Consider the following 27,029-nt stretch of genomic DNA (forward strand, 5'->3'; position numbering starts at 1 on the left):
ATGATGAATCATAGTCAGTAGATCAATATCCTCTATAAAATACATTTGATTCAAATATATTTTAAGGCTTTGAATACATTTTATTTTATTATTCATTAATTATGTATTTTTGATGTGGACCATTTTTTTTTAAGTCTTCATTGAACTTGTTATAATATTGCTTCTACTTTATGTTTTGGTTTTTTGGCCTCGAGGCATGTGGGATCTTAGCTCCCCGACCAGGGATCGACCCCGCGTTCCCTGCACTGGAAGGCGAAGTCTTAACCGCTGGACCGCCAGGGAAGTCCCTGAATACATTTTATACACATATACACATATACACATCCTGAAATGTGCATTAATTTGTCAAGACGTCTAGTAATGTCAGTCAAAGGATAAGGGTAATTTAATTTGATGAAATAGATTAAATCATTTATAAGATGAAATTCTTTCCAACACTGTACTTTCTGTGATAATGTGTTGTATTTAATACACAAAAAGGACATCAGTCCAACAAAGGGAGGAAATGTACTACACGTTCATTAACTAGGAACAAAACTAAACGCTCAGAATCCCCCAAATGAAATGTACTCCTATGTGAAAGGAAGTGCTGTAGATTTAGTTTAAAAAAAGAAAGAAAGAAAGAAAAAGGACATATAAATGCTCAGTTACTGACCTCATGAATGGACCCTGGGGACGACAATGAACATCACAATTGAGACCAGTTTCTAAGTTCAAGAGATAGCAGAACAGATATCTAGAATAACTTCTGATCAGAACCACAGAAACACTAGGGATATACTTTGTCATAAAGTGTGAATTACTTAACTGAGTAGGCAGTTATTAACAGTATTAACACATTTACTTGCACGAAAAGTTCTGTAATGAATGACGACTTATTTCTTAAAGGACTTAAGTTATGTTAATAAGATCAACTCACCAATTCTTTTCTCAGTTGAATAAAAAACTGTTTGCACTTAAAAGAAATTTTTACAATCTTCAACCTGGATAAAAAGAGAATGAATTGGAGTATTTAAAATATTGAACAAAGATAAAAATATTAATCTAAAAAATTAAAAAATAATCTTTTAACTGTATGTTTAGTAATGTCTAAATATTTAATTATATATACATATATAAAGTACATAAAGAATCTATTAAAGTTTTTGGTGCTTCGTGAAAAAATAATTAGAATTTATATGCTCAACTGAGCTTAGTTTTATCAGAACATTTTGCTGTAAACTATACATTTCCCAATTTTGTGTCTAAAGAAATACATAAAAACACATATCACAAGTTAAAATTTTAAGAATACCAATAATACAGTTATTTACTCTTTAAAACTGCAAGTAGTTTTCTGCACGTTAAGAGCTTGGAAATCACCAATCCATCCTGGCAACAAGTAAAAAGCTCAACAGACTGAAAAATCCACAACTCTTCTTAAATACACAAGGAAGGGAAGAGCACAGGGCAAACGGCTACCCCCAAGATTTGAGAGACCAACAGCTGAGTACAGGGAACCAGAGCTTCCCAGAGAAGATTCAGGAGCAGAAACTGCCAGAGGAAGCAGTGCCAGGGTAGGAAAATCTGAACTGTATTTTATGAGTTGTGGAAGGCTCAGCGTGGTCAACCCTGAGAGTTAAAAACCCCAAGAGGCCCCAGTCATAGGGCGGACCTCACGGTATTGTGAGATTTAGCTCTAGAAGCTCAAACAGATTCCGAAAATAAATACCAAAGAAAAGTACCCTCAGATTTCCGACACGGAAAGGGAAAGAAACCACGCTGAACTAGGCCAGAGCACTCTGCTCTCAACAAGGCCTACCTTTAGGGGAATCTTGTTAACCAGAGCCTGACCTGGGGGAGGAAAATACCCTTGTTAACCAGAGCCTGACCTGGGGGAGGAAAATACCCAAGTCCAGCCCACTCTAGCCATCCTGTCCCACCCAAGGGGAGAGAAAAAAAAAATGAGAAACACTGTGAAGCTCACAGTCTAGAGGCCTGGGCTCATTAAAACACTGAGAGCTAATCACAGGACTACAGAAAACCCCCTTCTGTCGACACCTCACCACCACATTACTAAGAGCCTATTTACAGCGTTCCTGTTACCAGGGTATCCTATCTGCCCATCAAGAAAAGATTACAAGGCATACCAAAAGGCAAAAACCACAATGTAAAGACAGAGTAAGCATCAGAACCAGATATGAGAGGAATGTGGGACTTATCAGACTGGGAGTTTAAAACAACTACGATTAACAGGCTAAGAGCTCCAAAGGATAAAGTAGAAAGCAAGAACAAAGAACAGATGGGCAATGTAAACACAGAAATGAAAATCACAAAAAAGGACCCCAAAATAAAAAATTAATATGCAGAAACCTGTTCCACTTCTATACACTAACAACGAGCTATCAGAAAGAGAAATTAAGGAAACAATCCCATTGACTATCACATTGAAAAGAATAAAATACCTGGGAATAAATCTACCTAAGGATGTAAAACCTGGAAAACTATAAGACACTGATGAAAGAAACTGAAGAGGACACAAACAGATGCAAAGATACACTGTATTCTCGGATCGGAAGAATTAATATTGTTAAAATGACCATACTACCCAAGGCAATCTATATATTCAATGCAATCCCTATCAAAATACCAATGGCATTTTTCACAGAACTAGAACAAATAATTTCAAAATTTGCATGGAAGAGATACATGTATATGTATAACTGAATCACTTTGCTGTACAGCTGAAACTATCACAACATTGCTAATCACCTATACTCCAAAATAAAATGAAAAGTTAAAAAAAAAATTTGTTTGGAAACACAAAAGATCCCGGATAATTAAACAATCTTGAGAAATAACAGAGCTGGAGGAATCCTGCTTCCTGACATCAAACTATAGTACAAAGCTACAGTAACCAAAACAGTCTGGTACTGGCATAGAAACAGACACATAAATCAGTGGAAGAGAATAGACAGCCCAGAAATAAACCTATGCTCACATGGTCAATTAATCTATGACAAGAAGACAAGAATATACAATGGAGAAAAGACAGTCTCTTCAATAAATGGTGTTGGGAAAACTGGATGCTACATGCAGAAAAATGAAAACTGGACAACTTTCTCACGCCATATACAAAATAAATTCAAAATGGATTAAAGACTTAAATGTAATACCTGAAATCATAAAACTTCAAGAAGAAAACACAGACAGTAACCTCTTTTACATTAGTCTTAGCAATATTTTTTGGTTATGTCTCCTCAGGTAAGGGCAGCAAAAGCAAAAATAAACAATGGGACTACATCAAATTAAAAGATTCTCCACAGTGAAGCAAACCAACAAAACAAAAAGGTAGCCTACCAAATGAGAGAAGATACTTGCAAATGAGATATCCAATAAGGGGTTGATATCCAAGTATATAAAGAACTTTTTTATACAACTCAGTATCAAAAAACAAATTTGATTAAAAAATGGGCAGAAGACCTGAATAGACATTTTTTACAAAGACATACACATGGCCAACAGGGACATTAAAAGGTGTTCAACATCATTAATTATCAGAGAAATGCAAATCAAAACTACAATGAGATACCACCTCACACCTGTCAGAATGGCTATTATCAAAAAGACAAGAAACAACAACTGTTGACAAGGATGTGGAGAAAAGGGAATCTTTGTGCACTGTTGCTGGGAATGTAAATATGTGCAGCCACCATGGAAGACAGTATGGAGGGTCCTCAAAAATCTAAAAACAGAACTACCATACGATCCAGCAGTTCCACCTCTGGGTATGTATCCAAAGAAAATGAAAACACTAAATCAGAAAGACTTATGCACCCCTGTGTTCATTGCAGCACTATTTATAACAGCCAAGATATGGAAACAACCTAAGTGTCCATCAATAATGAATGGATAAAGAAGATGTGATGTGTTTGTGTATGTGTGTGTGTGTGTGTGTGTGTGTGTGTGTGTGTGAATATTACTCAGCCATAAAAAAGAATAAAATCTTGCCAACTATGGCAACATGGATGGACCTCGAGGGTATTATGAAAGTGAAATAACTAGAAAGAGAAAAACAAATACCTTATGATTTCATTTATACGTGGAATCTAAAAAATAAAACAAAAAGAGACTCAGATACAGAGAACAAATGAGTGGTTGCCAGAGGAGAGAAAAGGGTGCAGGTAAAGACAAAAATGTTAAATGGATTAAGAATACAAACTTCCAGTTATAAAATAAGTCATGGGGATGTAATGTATATAGAGGGAATATAGTCAATAATACTATAATAATTTTATATGGTGACGGATGATAACTGGACTTACTGTGCTGACTGTTTCATAAGGTATAGAAATATTTAATCACTATGCTGTACACCTGAACCTAATATAATGTTATATTAATTATAACTCAATAAAAAATTTATTGAAACTTGTTTTATGGCTCAACATATTTTCTCTCCTAGTAAACAAACCATGTACCCTTGAAAGGAATGTGTATTTTGCTGTTACTAGGCATAGTATTGAAACAGGAGGGAAGGGGAGCAGGGCACAACCTTTGAAAGAATGACATAGCCATTGGATATGACAGAAACTGGTAAGAGCCAACTAGATCCAAGATGGCGGAAGATTCGACTTCCAGTAGACCTTGAGCCTCATTATATGCTCATTGTAATGCATTAGCTAAGTGACACTCCCACAGGCGCCATGACAGTTCCGAGGCCAAACACAAAGGGCCAAAAAGTGGGCGGTGGCCACATTCCTGGAAATCTCCACCCCTTCCCAAAAACAGCTGACAAATCCTGCCACGCATTAGCCTATGAAATTACGCAGCCCATAAAAACTAACCACACCATGTTTTGGGGCCTCTTGCCTTCTGAGATGGCCCACCCTCTGCCTGTGGAGTGTGTTTCTCTCTAAGTAAATCCACTTCTTACCTATCACTTTGTCTCTCACTGAATTCCTTCTGTGATTAGACATAAAGAACCTGAGCTTCAGTAAGTCCTGAGACCATGTGTGTGATCTCAATGAAAAGACAGCGGGTTCTGGCTGGGTTTGAGTCCCCGCCCATGGGTTCAAGTGCAGTCTGAGTCGCACAGTTTCAGTATTGTATATCAATTAAGCCACGAGATTTGATAGTGCTTGAAACTAGTTCAACTGATTTTTTATTGTCTAGTTTTTGTATTGAGTTCTGAGAGGGATATGCTCAAATCTCCAACTACGATTGTAGAACTGTCTATTTTTCCTTATTTTTTCCTTCATGTATTTTGAAACTGTGTTATTACGCACATGTATACTTATAACTGTTGCTTGTCTATTCTCAGGTGTATGGGTCATACTCTCCTTTATCTTTGTGTGTCTTGTAATATTTTGCTGGCAACCAGATGTTTTACATATTGCATCGCAGTGAGTGTACGGATTTGTTTCCCATCTTCCCAGCTTCCTGTTATTTGGTAGTTTACGTACATGGACTCTATCTTCACCCTCAACCTCCAGTTTAGGCTTCTGCTGTTGCTCTTCAGGAAAGCACAGCTCTGGGTGTGCCCACAGGAATACTGAGATGACCAGGGGTACTAATCATCCCATTCTCTCAAAAACCACACCCAGCTGAGAACTCCTCTAATTGCCAACACACTGCTCTATTATTTTCAGCAGCGCCCTGGGCCATGAATTGCTTCAGGAACGAATTCAATCAAATTGTGACTGTTCCAAAGGAACAGTCTCTGAGGCAGGCACTTGACGCTATTTGCTCTACTATTCTGGTTTCTGTCTCTCCTGTTGTCTTTGGGTTTCCCAAGACAGTCCTTAATTAGCCTGAGCTTTGCAGTGACTTAAGTTGTGACGCTTTGTTATTATACAGGAGCCCTGGTGATGTGTCAGTTAAGTCTGGGGCTGGGGAGGAACTCGTCTTTAATCCTGTGATTAGGTCTCGGGTTTAGTGGTCTGAGCCCCTTGGCTGCACCCTTCGGTGCCCGTCAGCTCACCCCTCCCTAGCTGCAACAGGAAGTACAGAGAGGGCTGGAAATGGGTGCTTCCCTTCCCCCACCTTGGTTAGGCTCTGGTAAAACACATGTTGGTTAAGTATTGGTAAAATAGATTTCCTTGAGGGCAGATCTTTGTTAAGGAGAGCAGAAAGCTCTGAGCATATTTCAAAACGGTTACTGTCCTGCTCAACTTCCATCCCTGCCCTTCGAACACAAGCGGATTTTTCTCCAATCTTCGCCCTGAGATCCTGGTGGGGTGCCTGGCAGTAAAACTCATGAGAACGAGGGGTCCTCCCTAAGTAACTTAGTCCAAGCTAGTCTCTGCTCCATCTCCAGCAATCTGTCAATCACCCTGCATGTACTCCTACCAGGGGTGGCTGCAGCGGTGGCTTCTAGTCCTGGTAAGTTGTCATGCCTTGTATTCACCTGTCTCTCCAGTTTTCAGAGCTGCAGTAAGTATGCCCTGTGTCCTCAATTCTCTGAGGGATCTAAAAAGAGTTGCTGATTTTGAGTTTTTTCAGTTTTTTTTTTTTTTCTTGTGAGGACAGGGGGTGACAACTTCCAAAGTCTTTACCTGCTGGACTGGGAACCAGAACTCTCTCCATCCCTTTTCATTTTACTAATGATGTTTTTTGATGAGCATTAATTTTAATGAAGTCTAATTATAGAATCCAAGTAACTCCCAATTCAATATTCAACAGTTTAAAAGGATGAACTTGAACTGGATAATTTAGGGATAACCATATGTGGAAGGAAATGAGGGAATCTATTACATGGAACACTACTTTTTCTACACATAGCTCTAATTTTGAGAGAAGAGGTAAGTGAGAAGCTAGTGTTTCAGAAACGGAAAAGACCCAGGTTTATTTAAAGCTCTGCTTCATACTCATCATACTTGTTAACACTGGCCCAGTCAGCTTCTCTGGCATTTCTCACTCCTTATCCATAAAAACAATGCTAACAACACCCAAGTTGCAGGGTTATAAGGTACAGATACAATGCATTAAAATCCACAAGTGATTTTTTTCCTACCTTATTAATCTTATAAAACTATCAGCTCTAAAACTTCCACCTTTACTCAAAACTCTTCATTCATGTAGAAATTTGGTAATTCCGAGCTGTAATCATACTCCATTTTTATCAAGTGATTTTTATGATCTCCTCAAGGAGACTTCCACAATACTTTGCTAAAATATCAATTTAAGGGCAATGGCAATTCTACGAACACTAATTTGAATAAAGATGATGAGGCTGAAATGGTTCCCTATTCACATGTAGTATTAATAAGAAGTATGTTGCTTTTGTGAAAATAGATCCGTACTTTAAGAACTAGAAGTAAACCATGTATTTGATGATTTTCACACAACTTAATGACTGATTTTCTTTGGAAATCAATTGATATTGGATCTTAAATCATGGCAATTTGTGGTATATGTATAAATGTCCTCTTAATGTTGTAGTATGTACTGCTATGAGTAGTTAGGATCAGAAGAAATCCTTATGTTCCAGGATGATGTAGGTCTAGTAGCTTTAACAACTTTAAATCCCATCTATTTAGTTTAATTCTGGAAAATAAAAATTTAAAGGAATACTATATAGTATTTTCCAATCAATATCTTAAATGCTCACATTCTTCTTTTTAACCTAACTTGTGTGATAAAGACTTATAAACATGAGTTCTATTTCTCAACATGAAACTACCTTCAAGAATATTTAATAATAAAATAATATACCAACTCCTCAGCATATGGAATATATAAGATCCTTCACAATCTGAATCTAATTTCTCTCCTAAGCAACATTATTATATCTTAAATTCTTGTGCCCTTGCTTCTGTCCTCAGTGAAGACAACTGAAAAAAAAAAATCAAACCAAATATCCCATCATCTCCTCAACTTGCCACGTCCTTTCTTACTATTAGGCTCCTGCAAATGTTTGGTACCTTTACCCTGAATTCCCTGACTGAACCCTCTATACACACATACCTCTTCCATACTTCCTCCTCACTGAAGAAATTTCTATTCATCCTTTAAAAACCATCTCAAATACCATAGGGCCATTACAATTTTCCCTAGTGAAATTATATCCTTGGTGTTTCCAAAGTAATTTGTCAAAAACTCTTCTAGAATCTTTATTGTATAATTTTGAAAATACAGAAAAACTTAGATTATCATTTTAACCACATCACCTGAAAAGAATTTATTTCTGATTTTGACATTCATAGAAAATGTAAAATTAATAAAAAGTATTTTAACTGTCTTTAGTAAAATCAGAAAAGTATTAAAATTGAAGATGCACATTTACCATTATGAAAGTCAACAATTGTAACTATCTCTTCTGAAGCATTTAAGTTACAAATTGTCTTATTATGTTTTGTAATTAATTTTTACGTGCCCACTTTTAGGCAAGGACTATGTCTTGAACTGTTTTGTATTCTCCTCTGAACATAACACAATTTGAATTATACAGGAAGAACTTAAAAGATGTGAGATGAAACACTAAATGACCTTTGATTTTCTTTATGAGCTTTATAGAGGTATAATTTATATATAAAATGAAATATCCCAATTTTAGGCAAACAAATCAATGAGTTTTGACAAATGTATTCAGCTGTGTAACTACCACCCACCCAAACCACCATGTAACAATTTCCATCACCTGAAAATGTTCCAATGGCAACCAAGGGTCTGCTGTCTTTATACTGTGTGTTCTCAGGAATTTCATATAAATAGAAACAAAGAGTACGTCATCTTTTGTGTCAGGCTTCTTACACTTAGCATCATGTTTTGAGGGGAGGGTCACCCATATTGTTTAGTGTGTAAAACAGTTCATTTCTTTCACTGCTAAACAGTATTCCAATGCAAGTGGAATCTGCTTGTCCTTTCACCAACTGATGGACATCTGGAATTCTGTTTTGTGCTGTTATGAATAATACAGCTATGAACACAGTGTGCAAATCTTTATACGAACTTGTATTTTCAGTTCTCTTGGGTAAATATCTAGGAATAGAATTGCCAGATTATATGGTAAATCTATGTTTAACCTTGAAGAAATACCAAACTGTTTTCCAAAGTTGGTCTACTAGTTTGCATTCCCACCAGCAATATATGAGATTTCTAGGTGCTTTGCTTCCTTGCCATTACTTGGTATTATCATTCTTTTTAATTGGAACTATTGTAGTGAGTGAACAGTAATAGTTCACTGCGGTTTTAATCTGCGTTTCACTAATGACTGAGCATCTTTTTGTGTACTTATTTGCCATCTGTATATCTCCTTTGGGGGAAGTATCTATTCACATATTTTGCCTATTCTTTTTAATCAAGTTGTCTTATTACTGAGCTATAAGAGTCCGTTACATTCTTTTGATAAGTCCTTTATCAAATATGTATTTTATAAAAGAGTGTTTTTTGCCTTTTCATTTTCTTTACAGTGTCTTCTGGAGAGCAAAAATATCTAATTTTGATGAAGTTCATTTCATCAATTTTATATTTTGTATTTCATGTTTTCCTAGGTAGTGACCTATTGGGGAAATTTATGTTTATTTTCTCAACGTAATTGTGGCAATTTTCTAAAATAATAGCTTCTGTCAGTTATCATATTTCTATTAGTGTTATATAAGTGACTAATTACAAAAACCTATTAAATAATAATCAGAGATATTGAAAAATCTGGACCGATTCTTTTAGGAGATATAAAGAGAAACAGATTGATACAATATATTTCTTTTGTATTTGCTTCTTCCCCTAGAGAAAATCATTGTGTTTATTTTTAAAAACCCGAGTTACTTATATGATATTCACACAAGGGATATGTGATCAATATGATTTTTACAATTTTCAAGTTATCCCCTTAAAGGGAAATGGCAGATGCTACCTCTCCTTCTTCCTCACTTTGGGATATAGGAGTGACGGTGAGTGAGGCACTGGGCGACGAGGATAAGCACAGCATGCTAAGGACAGCAGAGCAATAACACAAAAGAAACATGAGTTTTAAACCCCATGGAGCCACCATACTTTCCCAGTACCAATTTAAACCACTGTAATAAGGGGCCTTTGTTGCAGCAACCATGCCCATGTTCCAACTAATAAACTAGCACCCACTGAATGCATTTAAGTGAAGTACTGTATTCAAAACAACTGGCACAGCGTGAGACGCAGAGTAAATATGACAATATTAGCTATTACACTACAGTACAGGTTTAGAGACTAAGAGAAAAATTCGCAAAGTAGTGTTTTCTTTAAACTAAGATACTTCGGAAACAAATAATTCAATTATTTTAATAGGTATCTTCTGGTAGATTCCAAGTAAGTGGGACAAAGTTGTATGACAACATTAAATAGCTCAACAACCACTTTCTTTAATATGAATTGTATTTGGTAATATAATGGTAAAAGCAAAAGTACTGATGGAAGTTCTTACCATGGAAAGGTATTCATTCGTACTTTGTTCTTATAAATCAGAATTCCTCCTGACATCACTCCAATCATAATTTCATTGTTACTTTGATCCTTCAAAAAACAACAACAAAAAGAAAATGGCAAATCTAAAATAAACTGTTAAAGTTATATTTTAAAAATATGATTAGTTTTTTTTACACAGTGTGACATTTCATCAAAGGCAACAGTTAACTGAATATTTACAAATCCATATGGTAACTGTTACATCATAAAAATAAAGGACATACTTCAAATCAAACTTAAATGTTGCATTATTAAAATTTATTAATCTAAAGCAAAAATGATTTCAGGATTTCCCACAGTTTATAAATGGGACTGACTCTTTGATATAGAAAATCAAAGACCTTCTCATCTTATAGAATGACAAGTTAGTACCCATCTTTCCATTTCTAAAACTATTAAGGTCCAATTACTGTGTAAATATGGTGGTAGGATTGCAAAAGTGAAGAAAACCTGGAGTTCAGAGTTTGGTGAAGGGCAACCTGTAATAAAATAATATTTCCAATATAATGAGAAGTTCTGTAACAGACATAATACAACAAAAACATTATGGGAGTATAGAGTGGGGACAATTGCTGGAGAGTTTGGAAGGCTCCTGAGAAGGAAATTTGAATTGTGCTTTGATGGGTGAGTTCTCATGCTGACTGATCCAACGTCAACAGCTGACCTGCACTATTAAGAGAATGAGTGGAATTAAAACTTTTCTCAGCTGCTAATCAGTCTTGAAATAGCTCTGCTTCTTGACTTGAAATATACTCCAGGCAAACTAATATAGCAATAATGCTTTTATCCCTAGCATTTATGTGATCAGAAGATAGAACTAATTAATGAAAATATAATCAAGATTTTGTAATTGTCTCCCTAGGAAAAAACCTTTAAAATGTAGTTTCAATAATTTCTAATTAAATGAAATATTCCTAAATTAGCCTGTTAGGTAAGCTAACGTGTAGTAAGTGGCCAAACACAGCAGTGTATATTAATTTGTCTGGCTGCTCCTTTTCTTTTGCAATAACCAGCACCACTGCACACTATTATCGGAGTCTTAAATCACTGTTTAAAGGACGTCAATCAGAAGTGTGAAGCAAGATGGCAGGTCCAGCCTCACAGACGGCGACTTAATATACGCTCTGCTTATTCCTTCTGCTCCCAATCTCATAAAACATCAGAGAAGATATATGAAAACAGAAAAAATCCCTAACACTTGAAAACAATCCATAACACTGAAAGGTATGTAATCAGTGGGCCAGACATTTTGAGGAGTCTGTGAAGACAAAGTGGATAAGATCAGATTTATGGAGAGAAAATAATTCCAGAAAACCGCAGCCCAAGGGGAAGCCTCAAATTCCCGTCAGGATGATCAGGTAGGAGCAGGAAGATAATTAGCTCCTATCAACCCTACAATCTAGACTGAGCTACAGGACACAGAAGTGTGTGCAGCCTGTCTACAAGTGTGGAGCAAGTGTGGATACTGGGGACAGGAACAGAATGATCCCCAAAAGGCATGGAGAACCCCAAACTGAAAAAGCAAACTATAGGCACATTCTACCCGGCAGTTCCTTCCTTCCCTCCTCCAGCACCTAAAACAGGCCACAGTGAGGACAAACATCACGCGTGACCAAGTGAAGTAGCAATCACAAATACGAAAGGAGTATACAACCAAGGGCCACCAAGCACTTGAGAGGAACGAATGCCATTAAAGAGATATGAAAAACTCAATAAATACGTAAAGCAGTCAGGCTGCTATGTTGGTAGAAAAACGTTAAAAAACACTGCAGGGATATCTAGGAATTCAAATTCTCAAATTATAGCTATCTATATAGCTATCAAATTCTCAAATCATAGTTATCTAGACTGAGGTATCAGTTCCCAAGGTACTGCCAGAGTTGGGCAAGAGAACCAAGAAAATAAGTATTACGTCCTTTATGGAAACAAATGCTATTAATTCCAGTGTATAGAAAAACGAACGCTGACCACCTTATTTTATGCTTTTCTTATCACTTATTACTATCTAATATAACGCTATACACTGACTTGTTTAATCTGTTTATTTTTTCTCTTCTTCACTAGAACCTAAGTAGCAAAGTGCAGGGCCTTTGTTTTGCGCCCTTTCAGGTTTTTAGATGTAGAAAGGCCTACCCATTTGTGAAATGAATGGATCTCTATTATCTGTAGGAAAATATCTCCGCTGTTTAGCTTGGCACTGAAATGACCACCCCGTCCCATTTCATTTCCCCCTTTATAATTAGTAAAAACCTGCTTCCCATCAGGCCATTCCACGTGTTTTGTGTACCCATAATTACATGTTTTAATTAATGCTGTTCTCAACTCTTCACGTCTCTCTGATGAATCAAATCAAACCTAACCAAAGTCTAGATCAAGTCCACCTTCTCTGTGAAAACTTCATTAGCCCAGTAGAATGTACTGAATTGTACCATGAATATGTAATCAGCAAAGTCCAGACTATGTGAAACTACAGGTGAAATGGTGCAGTTCTTTAACAAGAAAATTCTAAGGAACGGTAAGGGAAGAAGGGATTAAAACACATTTAAAGTTATTCAATTAAAACAAACGAACAAAAAGCAAGACCAAATTTTAGTATCCAGGAAGGCACACTGTGTGATAAAACCACAGAAGAACAATGTAGGAAGGGGCTATGATTGGTACAGTATATAAAAAGCGCTTCTGGAATGGCTGGCTAAAGCCTACTGCTGACCTGCGTAGTATTTACAAAGATGTTCACTAAGATATACACACAGGCGTATGCGCTTTATCTTACAACATGTTACAAAGCAGCAATGTAAACAGGATGAGATTTCGGAGGACTGTGAACAGATATTCTAATATTCTCTACCCATGCCTCAACTGTCCATTCACTCTGCCCTGCAGTGTGCCCTCCCCTCCTTTCTGGTGGAGACCACAGTTCTACTCTCCACTAAGTCGCTGGGACCACTTAACCATTCTAGTCTCTCTGCAGTCACATGGTAAGAATACAATAATAACACAAAGCCACTAAAATTTTCCATTTAGTATCTTCAGACCACAGTTGAGCTCAGGTAACAAACTGCAGAAACAGAAACCATAGATAAGGGGGGACCACTGTATATTTTTCTAGATCTTTGTTTATATATACAAAATATAAATATGTAGTGTTTATAACCACACAATTTCTTTAATCAACAAAAACTGGGAAATATTATTGCGTAATTTTTCTTTTGCACTTAGCATTTTGTAGATATCTTTTCATATCAATATATATACCTCTAACTCATGAGTTTTAACTGCTGCGTATTATTCCAAAATATGGATTTATCACAATTTCTTAACCATTTCTGTTGACTCATTTCGAGATCTCTAAATTTTTAATATTACAGACAATGCTGTAATAAAAATCCTTGAACACATTATTTAGAACACCTCTACAAAAAGGGTGGAGTCTGAGAAATGGAAGTGGCCAAATATTATATTCATATCAGTATTTGCACTCCAAAGGGGTTATATACCAAGTTATACTTCAACATGCTCATCTCTGTTTTTCCTGTATTTCTACTTATATGTTTTAAAAAGTTACTCTATTTTGGGGACTCTTTATAAAATAGGAATACTAAAAAACTTTCTGTAATATATGTTGAAATTGTTTTCACTTTTACCTTTTAGCTTTATGATTTTCCCCTATATATATCATTAGTTTAAAATTATTATGTTTGTATATTTCTCATGTAGTTAGGTATAAAGTTAGCCATAATACACACTCATTAATAATTAAAAAAATATTTCTGTGTGCCCTATATAGGTCTAACAGTGTTATGTGCTCTCAAATTATTCAATGAAAGTGAATACAAGTAATGACCTACTGATACTTTCATAAAGATACAGAAGAATCAAAAAGGGGAAAGAAAAACAAAAGCTATGTCTAGACAGGTCCTGATGAGTAAAAAGCACATAGCAGAATATGGAAAATCACTGTGTGATCTGAATATTTTAGGGTGACACAGATGAAATCATATATATAGCTCTACTGTACAGAAGAGATTCTTTTCTCTGTTTCAAGGGATTATATTTTTAAATTATTTGATTATTCGAACAAATATGTCCAAAAGTCCTCAAATATATGCAGGTTAAAAACAAGGTTTTTGAAGAACCTTAAAACAGAAACAGATATCATATGATTAAATTAGTTAACTTCTCTGTGTCTCATTTTCCTCATCTGGAGAGTAAGGATGATAATACTCTTACTTCACAGGGCTGTTTTAAGGATTAAATGAGATTAATATATATAAGCCCTAAGAAGGTTGTCAGGCACATAGTAGATGCTACAAAGGTGTTTCCTGTGATTATTATCTGTAACCTGCACAGTAAAATCTCTCAAAATTACTGTTCTCACAGTCTTTCTTGAATATTCTCTAATCAATCAGCCTTTGGCCATCACAATAGCTCCAAAATTGCTATTACAAAGTCAATACTGGTGATATTACAATAACTTCCACATTTCTAATCCAATTCTCATCTGACATAGTTGACCACACCTGATTCACCTGGCTTCAAAGACACACAAGTGTCTGACAGAAAGAAAGGCATTCTTTTTGAAAGGCGTTCTTTCTATCTAAATGGCTATTTCTTCCTCATCTAACCTTTAAAATTTGAAGTGTTCCAGCTCTGAGGACCTCTAATCTTCAATTGCTACTAGCTGTGTTCCTTCAGTGCTCCCGTGTCACGGCTTTAAATATTATCTGTAAGCTGACAATTCCCAAATGTATGGCTCTAGTCCAGACCTCGCCTCTGAACTCCAGTTCCATATACTGAATTGCCTGCCTTCCTTCATTTCGATTGATGAAAGTATTCTAAAATTGCATGTCCCAAGACTAGCTCCTGACCCACCCTCTCAAATCTGCTTCTCTCTGATTGTTACAAATTACTGAAGTTACTCCATCCTTGTAGTTGTTCAGGCCAAAACGCTGGAATCATTCCTTGAATCCTTTTTCTCTCACACCCTAGAGCCAATACATCAGTCAGTGCTGTCACTTCCATATTCAAAATACATGTAGATTGGGTAACTTCCCTGGCAGTCAAGTGGTTAGGGCTTTCACGCTTCCACCCTGGACAGGGGCCCAGGTTCGATCCCTGGTCAGGGAACTAAGATCCCACAAGACACACGACGCGGCCAAAAACAGTTTAAAAAAAATGTAAATCATACCATGTCTTTTATCTCCTCAAACCCTCAACTGGCCTTGCTTATAATTAAAAGCCAAAGTCTGTAAAATTCTTAGAAAGTCCTGGTCCACCTGGACCTTGTCAATACGCTCCACTCCAGCTCACTGTACCAGCCATACTGTTTGGTATGGAACTTTGCTGTTCCTTAAGGTGCAAAGCACACTATTTCATGGCCTTTTACTGCTGTTTCTTCTGCTTAGAACATTCTCCCCACGGATATCTGCACAACTCCTCAACATCTGTTCACCTTCTCAGAAGGCCTTCTCTGATATCCCATTTTTGATTGTCTCACTCCCCTTTCTCACCTTAATTTTTCTCCACAGCATCTATCACAATCTGATATATTACCTTTTAATTAATCATAAGAAAACTGAGTAGAATATACAGTAAAATGCACAAACCTTAAGTGTACAACTCAAAATTTTACAACTTGCATAACTTGAGTATATACACTTACATGTAACCACCACAAACCAACATATACATTTTTCCAAATCCCAAAAGGCTCCCTCAGGAGCCTCCCAGCTAGTAACACCTCTGCAGAGGGAACTGCTGTTCTGACTTCTGCTGATATAGACTGGTATTTTGCCTATTCTTGAACTTCACTTCCATGGAATCACATACTATGCACTCTAAGATACTCAATTATTTGCTCATAGTCTGTCTTGCCCACTGGAATGCAAGCTTCATGAGGGTAGGATTTTATCTACTCACTGCTGTATCCATGGTGTCTATAAACAGGACTTGCAACATAGAAGGTGCTCAATAAATGTTCACTGAATGAATAAATGAATAATCAAAATAGCATCATTAAGCTTTCCTTTTCTTGAAACTTTGAAGGGCAAAAGTTATTTTTCAGTAGAATTACCTTCATCATTATTACAAACACCTATGGAAATAAGATATTCACAATTAAGCCCAAAACTTGGGTAGAACTGTTTTAGGGTCAATTTAGAGCATCCTATACCTAACAAAAACCTAAGGCCGAGCCTTCTGTGATTACATTTACATCTAGATAACCAGGAATCAGTTTCTTAGGAAAACAAAGAGTTTATATCATGCTAACTTCTTTATAAAACAGAGATTAAACCTGAAGATCTACGGTATAGATATCGTATAGCTCTATTATGCTATTTTATTCCACTCTCACAGTGTAATAAATATTGACTGATTTTTTAGTAAAGATGATAGGAATTTAGTGAGCCCTCAAGCCATTCATTTAACAAGTTACTTAGGCCAACAATTACTCCTGAGATAGTGCTTCTTCCATTTTTAGAGGTCAGAAATTCTTTATAAATATTTAAATTTAGCTCCCACAATGTTCCTTGGTATTAATTTAATATGCTCAAATTATTTTATATTTTCAAGATTAATTTGATACCTGTTATTTTATCAATTGATCCTAACCACCAACTTAGGGGTAACTGATTATTATTCTTTCTAGGTGAGTCTGAGAGCAGTGCACAGAGGCTGTTGGGTAGAAATAATGATAGTATTTGTACCCATGGCTTGTTTAGAAGTATATTTCTTAATTTCCAAATACTCGGAGGATTTTTAAAGTCATCGTTTTGTTATTGTTTTTAGCTTAAATGTACCATGAACAGAAATTACATTCTGCATATTTAAAAATAATATGTACTCCAAACTTGTCGGATACAGTATTCTATAGTTTGCTATGTTGCTAAAATCTATATTATGCTGATTTTTAAAATGTCTGTTCCATCAGTGATTGAATAAGGGGTATGAGAATCTATCACTTTCTTTTGCTCTGTGACAGACATTGTTAAGAGAACAAAAGGGCAAAAGAAAGAGTGGGGAAAATATCTGCAAATCACATATCCAACAAAAAAAGTGTATCTAGCATACATAAAGAGTTCTCAAAACACAGGAGTAAAAAAAGAAAAGAACAAATTAAATAATGGGAAAAACACCTGAACAGACATTCATCAAAGAACCCAACACCATTAGTCATTAGGGAAATGCAAAGTAAAACCATGATGAGATAAAACACACCTATCAGAAAAGCTTAAAAAGAAACAAAACAGTGCCACATGCTAAAAGGATCTAAAACAATTGGAACTTGCAAAGATGCTGGTGGGGATGCAAAGTGGTTCAGTCAGTCTAGAAAACAATTCCATAATTTCATATAAAGCTAAGTATACACTTGTTATATGACCCAGAAATCCCACTTTGGGATTATTACCCTACAGAAATGAGAACTTAAATTCACACAAAAACCTATAAATGAATGTTTGCAGTAGGCCTATTAGTAACAAAACAAAACAAAAAATACTGGAAACGACCCAGATGTCCTTCCGTGGGTGAATGGAGAAACAAACCATGGTACATCCATATAACTGAATACAATTCAGCAATAAAAGGCATGAACTACTGAACTACACAGTACCTAGGATAAATCCCAAATGCATTACTGTAAGTAAAAGAAGCCAGTCTCAAAAGATTACATACTGCAGGATTCCATTTATAAGACATTTTGGAAAAGACAAACTATGGAGTCAGGCAACAGACCAGGGTTGCCAGGAACCGGGGGTAAGTATGAGGGTGGACTTACCAGTAGGAGGCTGGGCAGCACGAGCCAGTGTATTTTTTGGGGGTGGGGTGGGGTGGGGGGTGGCGGTGATGGAACTGCTCTGTTTCTGTTTGTGGTTACGTGAACACTACACATGTGTTAAAAACTCATACAACTGAACACCAAGAAAAAAATCAATTTACGATGTTATTTTAAGAAACAAATATTCCCACGTTCCCTGCCCTCAAATCTTTTTTTTTTTTTGGCCGTGTTGGGTCTTCGTTGCTGCACGCAGGCTCCCTCCAGTTGCGGCGAGCGGGGGCCACTGTGGCGGTGCGCGGGCTTCCCATTGCAGTGGCTTCCCTCATTGTGGAGCACGGGCTCTAGGCGCGCGGGCTTCAGTAGTTGCGGCACGCGGGCTCAGTAGTTGTGGCTCACGGGCTCCAAAGCACAGGCTCAGTAGCTGTGGCACATGAGCCTAGCTGCTCTGCGGCATGTGGGATCTTCCCGGGCCAGGGCTCGAACCCGTGTTCCCTGCATTGGCAGGCGGATTCTCAACCACTGTGCCACCAGGGAAGCCCCCTCAAATCTTTTCTTCTTTCCTTTTTATCCTGAAGCTGTCCTTCATTCTTTTCTTTTCTATAGTTTCCTTTTCCCTTATTCATATAATCTTGCAGGCATACTAAATGTTTTGTTTTGTCAAATAGGCCATGTTCTCTCTTGATTCCCGGTCTTCCTTCATCCTGATGGCTCTATGGTGAAAACTACTCCCTTGGCTAGTTCTTATTAACTTTTCTGGCTTCAGTAGATTACTACTAAGAAGGCTTCCCTACCCTCTGCTGCCAGGCTGGATTAGAAGTTCCTGCCACAGGGTCCCGTGGCATTCTGTACTTGCCCCTTCATATTCTCAAATACTTAACTGTTCAAACGTGCTCTAATTCTTTCCCCTCACTATCTTGTGAGCTCCATGAGGGCAGGGATAATTGATGTTTTGTTCACTAAGTCATCCTTAGTGCCAACACTGTGCAAGGCACATAACAGATGCACTGCTATGACGGTTCTAAGACTTATTTGCATCTTGCAGATTGCTATAAATAACTTAGTTCTACTCTAATTTTTTCAGCCTACATTCTGGAGGCAGAGAGAAAAGATCTTACCTTGCTTTTCAAAATAAAATATTATTTCAAACATACTTTTGCTTGTGATATTCAATTAAAACTTAAGTATTTTCTTTACATGTCCTCTCCCCTCTACCTTTTGTCCTTTTTGTTCCTGAGGCTACAAAACTTCCCTTCATGTTCACTGAACATTTGCACATTTTCTGAAGTTCTCCACATCCACATACAGCAGAAACACCTTTTCCTAGCTGGGTTATTTTGTGGGGTTTTTTTTCTTTTTTTTTTTTTTTTGGTCTGTACAAAATATTTAAATTCCTTTAATTTGGCACTCTACATTTATGGCTTTCTGAGAAAGAGTTTTACAATCTACTAATTTAAACAATAAAAAAACATAACTTAAACAAATCAATAAATAATGATATGGTTAATTATGTATGAGATCCAGCCATGTCACTTAAGTTAAAAAAAAGTCTAAGATTCTTTGTATTATATTGACAGCAGTCAATGATAACAGCAGTCTAAACCACCTTCAGAAAACTGTTTAGCACTAAAATGACTGATTTTAATGGTCTTTTTTACTGTTAACCATAGTCTAGTGTACATATTTAAAGTTCCATTTGTTTTAGACTGTAGTATAATAAAAACAAAATCTAGTGACCACTACTTTACCTTTGGAGAATCACGTTCAAAAGTAATAGCCCGCAAAGAGGGAGGGAGGGTGAAGGGCCCATTCTAAAGAACACAAGAAGTTCAAGGGAGACTTAAACATTTTAAATGGAACCAGACAGACTTCCAAGTCACAAATGCTCAGAATTACCAGATCCAGTCATGTGAGGAAAGCAAGTCATTTGGTTTTTTAAAAGGAATGGGTCTGCATATGTCTATATGTTAAAATAAATTAAAAATAACTATCTAAGGAAAACTTAACTCCCTTTCAGGCTGGGATCCATATTAGGCTTAGTAGTTTGTCCCAAGAAAATATAAAACCTATCACCAATTAAACTGATGATTACCTATAATTCCACTTTTCATTAGGTATAGAGAATAGCTGTACTTCAGGTACTTCTAAAGGAATATAATCTCTTGATGAAACAATCATGAGAAGGAATCTAGGTGAAGAGACGCACAAATGAAGGATAGTCACTCACAAATACGCTTATGGCAGGAGGATAACAGTCTTTTGGAAGCAGCAAATTGACACAATGAAAAAGAAGTCAGGGAGGATGGTGATGGGATGAACTAGGAGACTGGGATTGACATATATACACTAATATGTATAAAACAGACAACTAATAAGAACCCACTGTATAAAAAATAAATAAATTAAATCAAAAAAATAAACTAAATAAAAGCTTTATCTCCTCCAAAAAAAAAAAGAAAAAAAAAAGTTAGGGTGTTGTACAGGAAAAGTCAGTGATTATAGAATTCCATCCTAACAAAGGAATGGTAGAGGGGCAACCAAAATATGTAAATACAACTGATTTTGTGCTTTATAAATAAAAATTTATAATGATGTTACTAAATGATGAAAGGAGTGTAGTAATACAGGCCTCAGTGAGGTGAAAGCATCTTTTATGATAACGATTTCATAAAAGTTAAAAATTCAAATTACTTTTCCTGTAACAGTTTTTTTTATTTGTTTTTTAAATTTATTTATTCATTTATTTATTTTTGGCTGCATTGGGTCTTTGCTGTGCGCAGGCTTTCTCTAGTTGCGGCAAGCAGGGGCTACTCTTCGTTGCGGTGTGCAGGCTTCTCATTGCGGTGGCTTCTCTTGTTAGGAGCACGGGCCCTCGGCGCACAGGCTTCAGTAGTTGTAGCTCGCGGGCTCTACAGTGCAGGCTCAGTAGTTGTGGCGCACGGGCTTAGTTGCTCCAGGGCATGTGGGATCTTCCTGGACCAGGGCTCAAACCCGTGTCCCCTGAATTGGCAGGCAGATTCTTAACCACTGCACCACCAGGGAAGCCCACTGTAACAGTTTTTATTTTGCAAAATAAAAATTCTAAAGGTACCGTCTCTTATGGTCAGCAAAAATTATCCTTATAACATAAAACACTACCTGTAGAAAAATAACATGAAAAATCCACTTCAACCACTCTTCTTGTCAGGTATTGAATCTTAAGTGATTGTAACTGTGAAAATACTTATATTCAGAGGAAATTTTCAGTGCGACTATGCTGGCAGCACTCACTGTTCCATTTGTTGCCTAATCCTATCAGGGCATTAAAGATTTTTTTTTTGCTGAATAATGGTGCCTAACTCAACAATATCAAAATGCATTTTCTTCACTTACCCTTGCATAGTGGAATTCAACTCCATAGAGTTCTAAGGTACGTGCTGTGTTCAGGTAATTAAATTCTGCTTCTGCAGGAGATAAGCCTCTGTAAAAACATCATTAGGTTAAAAATTATAACAATCACAGATATGACCAAATTACAAAAAGGCGATTTGTCTGAAACTTTCCAGCATTCTGATTGACTATTTTACAAAACGCCATGTGCAAGGGCGCTCCTCTTAGTTCTGTGCAGTAACATCTAACTTTTCTGGAAGGTACATTTTCAGTAACACAAATTATTATTTTGTAGAATATTTTCTTATTTTCCAGAAACACAAGAATGCACCAGCTTTTTAAAGTTCTAAGCTACTCTCAGACTTAACTTAAAAAAAAGCCACTCTCAGACTTGCAAAGCCACTCTCAGACTTAAAACAAATATTTTTCAAAATTTGGTCTACACTCCATATGTGCATTGTAATCACACGGGGTGCTTCTGACACATGCAGTCTCTGGGGCGAACTCTGGAGCAGGGCTTCTCAGGGTGTGGTGCACAGACAGGTGTTGACTCATAACAAGAACAGACATTGAGAGTGTCACAGCCTTTTGTAGCACTTTGGCAGAGTAATTTTATGTCTGTTGCATGTAACAACAAAAAAGTACTTGTTAATTTTTTATGCCTTTGTTTATTTCTCTATCTTATTTTTCTAGTAATTCATTTTTATTATATTTTTCAGAAGCATCATTCCATGAGAGACTGAGGGGAAAACCGGTCTTTCATCACAGGTAGTTTCAGACGTACTGCTCTTTAGAAACTGATACAGAACAAATGGGTCCAAATTGTTTATATTTAAGAAATATTCCAGGTGATTCTTATGAACACAAGTTGAGGACTACTACTGTAAATGCAAAGCCTTTAAAAAGGCTATATTATATATAGTTCTAACAACCTTGGTTCTCTGATATTATCAGGCTATAGCAGAGCAAAAGCAACAAATTAAAAATGCAAAGATATCACCCTTCATTCATGAATGATATCAGGGAGCAAGCAGCCTGCCAATGTATGATCATAAAAATGGGATTCCTCATAAAAGAGATATACTTCAGTTTTCTATAAGATTCAATTAAGTTAAATAAATACTCTACTTTCTTCCCCACCCTCCTGCATTATAAACTGGAGGATTTTATTTTTTCTTTCTTTAAAAATTTGCAGAACCATTTCTTTAAAGCAAACAGAAATATATAATAAATACCTTGTGAAATGTACAAACTTCTTCCTGACAGAAACAGACTTGTCATTATTGGTAAATTTTTTTAAAAATCTGGTTTATCTTCAAACCCTTGGTTCAGATATGCAATGTGTCGGACTTTCATAATAAATGGCATTTGCTTTTAGACCACAACAGCCCCCACACCACATGAAGCCGGTCTGATAGAATTCTCACTCCGTCACCTTGTTTTAGATTAGGGTCCACAAACCTTTACTGGAAATAGCTGGCTGGTAAGCACTTCAGGCTTTCAGGCCATATGGCCTCTGCTGCAACAATTCAGCTCTGCTGTTACGTGAACACAGCCACAGACAATGTGTAGGCCAATGAGGGAATCTGTGTTCCAATGACTGTTCACGTAAGGACACTGAAAGTAGAATTTCTCAAAATTTCATGTGCCACAAAATGTTCGTCTTCTTTTGATTTTCTTCAACTATTTGAAACCATTTTTATTAGCTCGTAGACCACGCAAAAGGAGGCAACAGGCCATAGTTTGCCAACATGTTGTAGACACATGGGCCATTACCGAATGAAAGTGAGTCTCCTTATTAATAAGAGCTAATATTTCTTCAGTGCTTACTATGTGCCAAGCACTGTTCTGAGTACTTTGTATATATAAACTCACTTAATCCTTATAATAACACCAGAGGTAGATAGTTTTATCATCCCCAATTTACATGTAAGGAAACAGAAACAGACATAGAGTGATTCGGCTGAGGTTACAAGATTGTAAGTAAAGTAGCCTCATCAGAATTTCAAACGAGGCCAAATGAGTCTGGCTCAGATTCTTAGAGTCTAGCTCAGATTCTCAGCCAATATGTAACACTGCCTTAGTTCCTCCATGAGTATTTTGAATTGTATGGTAAAGCAAAACTGAACTCTGAACCAAGAAACAATACGATTTTCTATTCCAAGCGATAAGCCTCTTCTTGAAAACTCATGTCACAGAAAATCAGACTCATAAAATATCAAAGTTGAATACTGTTATAAATGAAAAAATGCTACTATTTTAAAAGAATTTTTTTTTTTATTAATTTAGTACTACATAAAGTTCCTTTTCTTCTCTTGGCTCATTACCAAACAGAATAGATTCCTTTCACACAGCTAAAAACTAAGAAAGAATTGCTAAGTAGATTGAACTGTATATTGTGAACATATTATTAATATTCTAAAATTCCTTCTTAAAGAACTGGCGACTTTGTATAATAGCCAATACATGTCTGTTTACATACAGCTTTGTGTTTCTTAACAGACATGAAAACAAGCCTCATATAGTCTATGATTTTTTTTAGTATAGATTACCTACATTTCTTTACAGTAATCATACTATTTTATATAATAGTAACTATTCTATATTAAGTAATCACATTAGAAATAATTTAAAACATTTCTCTAGAAAAGATGCCATTAAGAAGTTTATCAAGTAAGCAGAAAAGTAAGTAAATCCTTACGTATGTTGCTGATGTAGTTTTGCAATTTCTTTTTCAAAATCTTGAGGTTGATTAGGAATGAAAGAATAATCTGAGAGGTAGCCTGGCAAGTTTTCTGATTGATTGTAGTCTCCAAGTTCAGCTAATAAATGGAAAGAAAATATTCACACTTCAATAAACACATTTTTCAAGTTTTATAGCCAAATCAGCAATGTCAAGAATTCCTTTATATTTCTCGAAGTAAAATATTTGTTTCTACAGTTACCATTTAAGCAAATTATAACAATGCATTTAACGTTCTCCTAGGTCTTAAACAACTTCAGAAAAATTATTTTCAGGAATCAAAGTAAGTGCTAACTAATTGGATGTTTCATTACACTTTCTGTGTAGTCACTTTTTTCTGCATAGTAACATATGTTTAAAAAACTCATACATTAAAGGCCGTACTACCAACAGAGACCATGCAATCACACGCTATTTGGCCCAAAGGTGGACTGATACTTACACTGAACAGCAAATGAAGCCAAAAGAGCAGCAGTGTTATAAGGACAGGGCAATCTAATGAAACAGAAAATAACTCAAGGTTAAACACAATAATTTTAAAAGCAATATAATTTATATTATACTATTCACACTTGAAGTTTCTGTGTGACTTACATTTTAACTATTAAGTAATGAACTTATCTGATGAAAGGAATTCATGCTACATGTAGCCATCTTTCAGTAGATAATCTGTCTGCAATGATCATGAACTACTTAATACAGAATTGGAAGTATTTTTAAAGCCCATTACTAAAAACTTAAAACAGCTCACCTTCCAGTAAGTATGTCTTGTTTGATTTGCAAGAAATACTGGTACCTTAAAAAAAAAAAAAGATAGCGTTTACTGGAATTATAACATTTAGAGTTTTAAAAACTGTATATTTACATTAACAAATAAAACTGAAATATTTAAGTATTTGCTTTTATAATATGCATACTAGCCCACGTAAAGATATTTTAAAATAAACTTTCATAAATACATGAATGCAAACATTTAGAATTCTTTGATAAATGAAATTTGATACTTATATTTTGTTTCCCTAGCTTCTATTATAAAACTTTCACGAATTGAAGAATTACATGGCTGAGGGAGATTAGGGAGAAATACTCTAAAGTGGGACTTCCCTGGTGGCGCAGTGGTTAAGAATCCGCCTGCCAATGCAGGGGACACGGGCTCGAACCCTGGTCCAGGAAGATCCCACATGCCGCGGAGCAACTAAGCCCGTGCGCCACAACTACTGAGCCTGCGTGCCACAACTACTGAAGCCCACGTGCCTAGAGCCCGTGCTCCGCAACAAGAGAAGCCACCATAACGGGAAGCCCGCACACCACAACGAAGAGTAGCCCTTGCTCACCGCAACTAGAGAAAGCCCGCACGCAGCAATGAAGACCCAATGCAGAGCCCTCCCCCCCAAAAACACAAAAAAACAAATACTCTAAAGATTGGTGTATGCAGAAAGTAGAACTGGGAAGCACAGAAAACTTAAGTCAGAGACATAGAAGAGCTGACAGTAGCAACACTAGGGACCAACTAAAGAAAATCACTCTTTCAGCTGAGCCAGGAAGCCAGCTGCAAGGACAGGCCTATGTGTTGATCACCGTATCATCAGGCAGCAGGAAGCTGCTAATGGTAGAAAAGCACTTTCCATCTTCATTTGGGTTAAGAAAGCTCTCTTTGATCAAAAAAAAAAAAAAAGAAAAGAAAAGAAAAGAAAAAAAAGGTAAGTTCCTTTCCCTACTATTGCTCTACTATTAAAATTGCCAAGTACCCAATTTCCTTTAAAACCAACAAAAATGTAAGTATCCTGTAACAAGACTGCTGAAGTTGCTTACAAGATGGCACTCCCCTTCTGTCCTTGCTAGTGGGTAGTCATCCCTTCATAGATTTATCAATGCCTGGGTAAAGTCCCCTGTGCTGTATCATGTTGGCAGAAGATAAAATTTTGTGTCTTTTAACGTTTAAACAGAGAATCTTAAGACCTTCATTTCACCCAACTAAAAAAAGTTCACATACTCCAAGAGCCAAAAATTATTTAAAATTTTAGTTGTTTAGCTGATTAAAGTCATTAAAGAGTTCCATGACAATATTCAAATTACCAAAGAATGTAATTAAGGTTTTCAGAGAATCAGATAAAAAAAGCTGATACAAATACCCTGGCTTCATATATTAATGAATGAAGTATATAAACGCTGTTAGGCTTAATACATAGTATTACACTATTATCTATGTACTCAATCCAAGACAACATATTTCTATCTGGCCTACTTGGCTTCATAATTAAAAGTTACAGGTTTCTGGTGGGAAAGTCCTTTTTTTAAAAAAATATTTATTTATTTAGGCTGCGCCGAGTCTCTGTTGTGAAACCTGGGATCTTCAATGCGGCATGCAGAATCTTTAGTTGGGGCATGTGGACTCTTAGTTGTGGCATGTGGGATCTAGTCCCTGCCCAGGGATCGAACCCAGGTCCCCTGCATTGGGAGCTTGGAGTCTTACCCACTGGACCACCAGGGAAGTCCCTGGTGGGAAAGTTTTACAGTTAGGATTGAAATGTGTATATCCTTGACATAATATTGTAAATCCTACACAAATAACACCTATGTTTCCTGAATTTGATTTACACACTAAGCAGTAAGGACTGATAGAGCAGAAACTGGAATTAAAAGTCCTAAGCTAAACCAGCCTGTGATCTTTGGCAAATTACTTAAAATTGGGTGGAGCCTTAGTTTCTCTATTTGTAAAAA

General features: G+C 36.4%; 1 protein-coding gene across 5 annotated transcripts in view; it reads right to left on the reverse strand.

Moving 5' to 3' along the window:
• Positions 1-27,029, reverse strand: part of PTPN4 (protein tyrosine phosphatase non-receptor type 4) — a 190,182-nt gene that overhangs the window by 73,012 nt on the left and 90,141 nt on the right. For all 5 annotated transcript variants that reach the window (XM_030849640.2, XM_030849639.2, XM_060302609.1 and 2 more), the window contains 6 exons: positions 25,060-25,104; positions 24,751-24,803; positions 24,267-24,387; positions 21,569-21,656; positions 10,382-10,470; positions 920-983 (listed from right to left, as the gene is read on the reverse strand). In XM_030849640.2, the coding sequence (XP_030705500.1) occupies positions 920-983; positions 10,382-10,470; positions 21,569-21,656; positions 24,267-24,387; positions 24,751-24,803; positions 25,060-25,104 (460 nt within the window). The remainder of the gene's footprint in view (positions 1-919; positions 984-10,381; positions 10,471-21,568; positions 21,657-24,266; positions 24,388-24,750; positions 24,804-25,059; positions 25,105-27,029) is intronic.

Source organism: Globicephala melas, chromosome 7 (genome assembly GCF_963455315.2).
Source record: "Globicephala melas chromosome 7, mGloMel1.2, whole genome shotgun sequence".
Taxonomy (NCBI): domain Eukaryota; kingdom Metazoa; phylum Chordata; class Mammalia; order Artiodactyla; family Delphinidae; genus Globicephala; species Globicephala melas.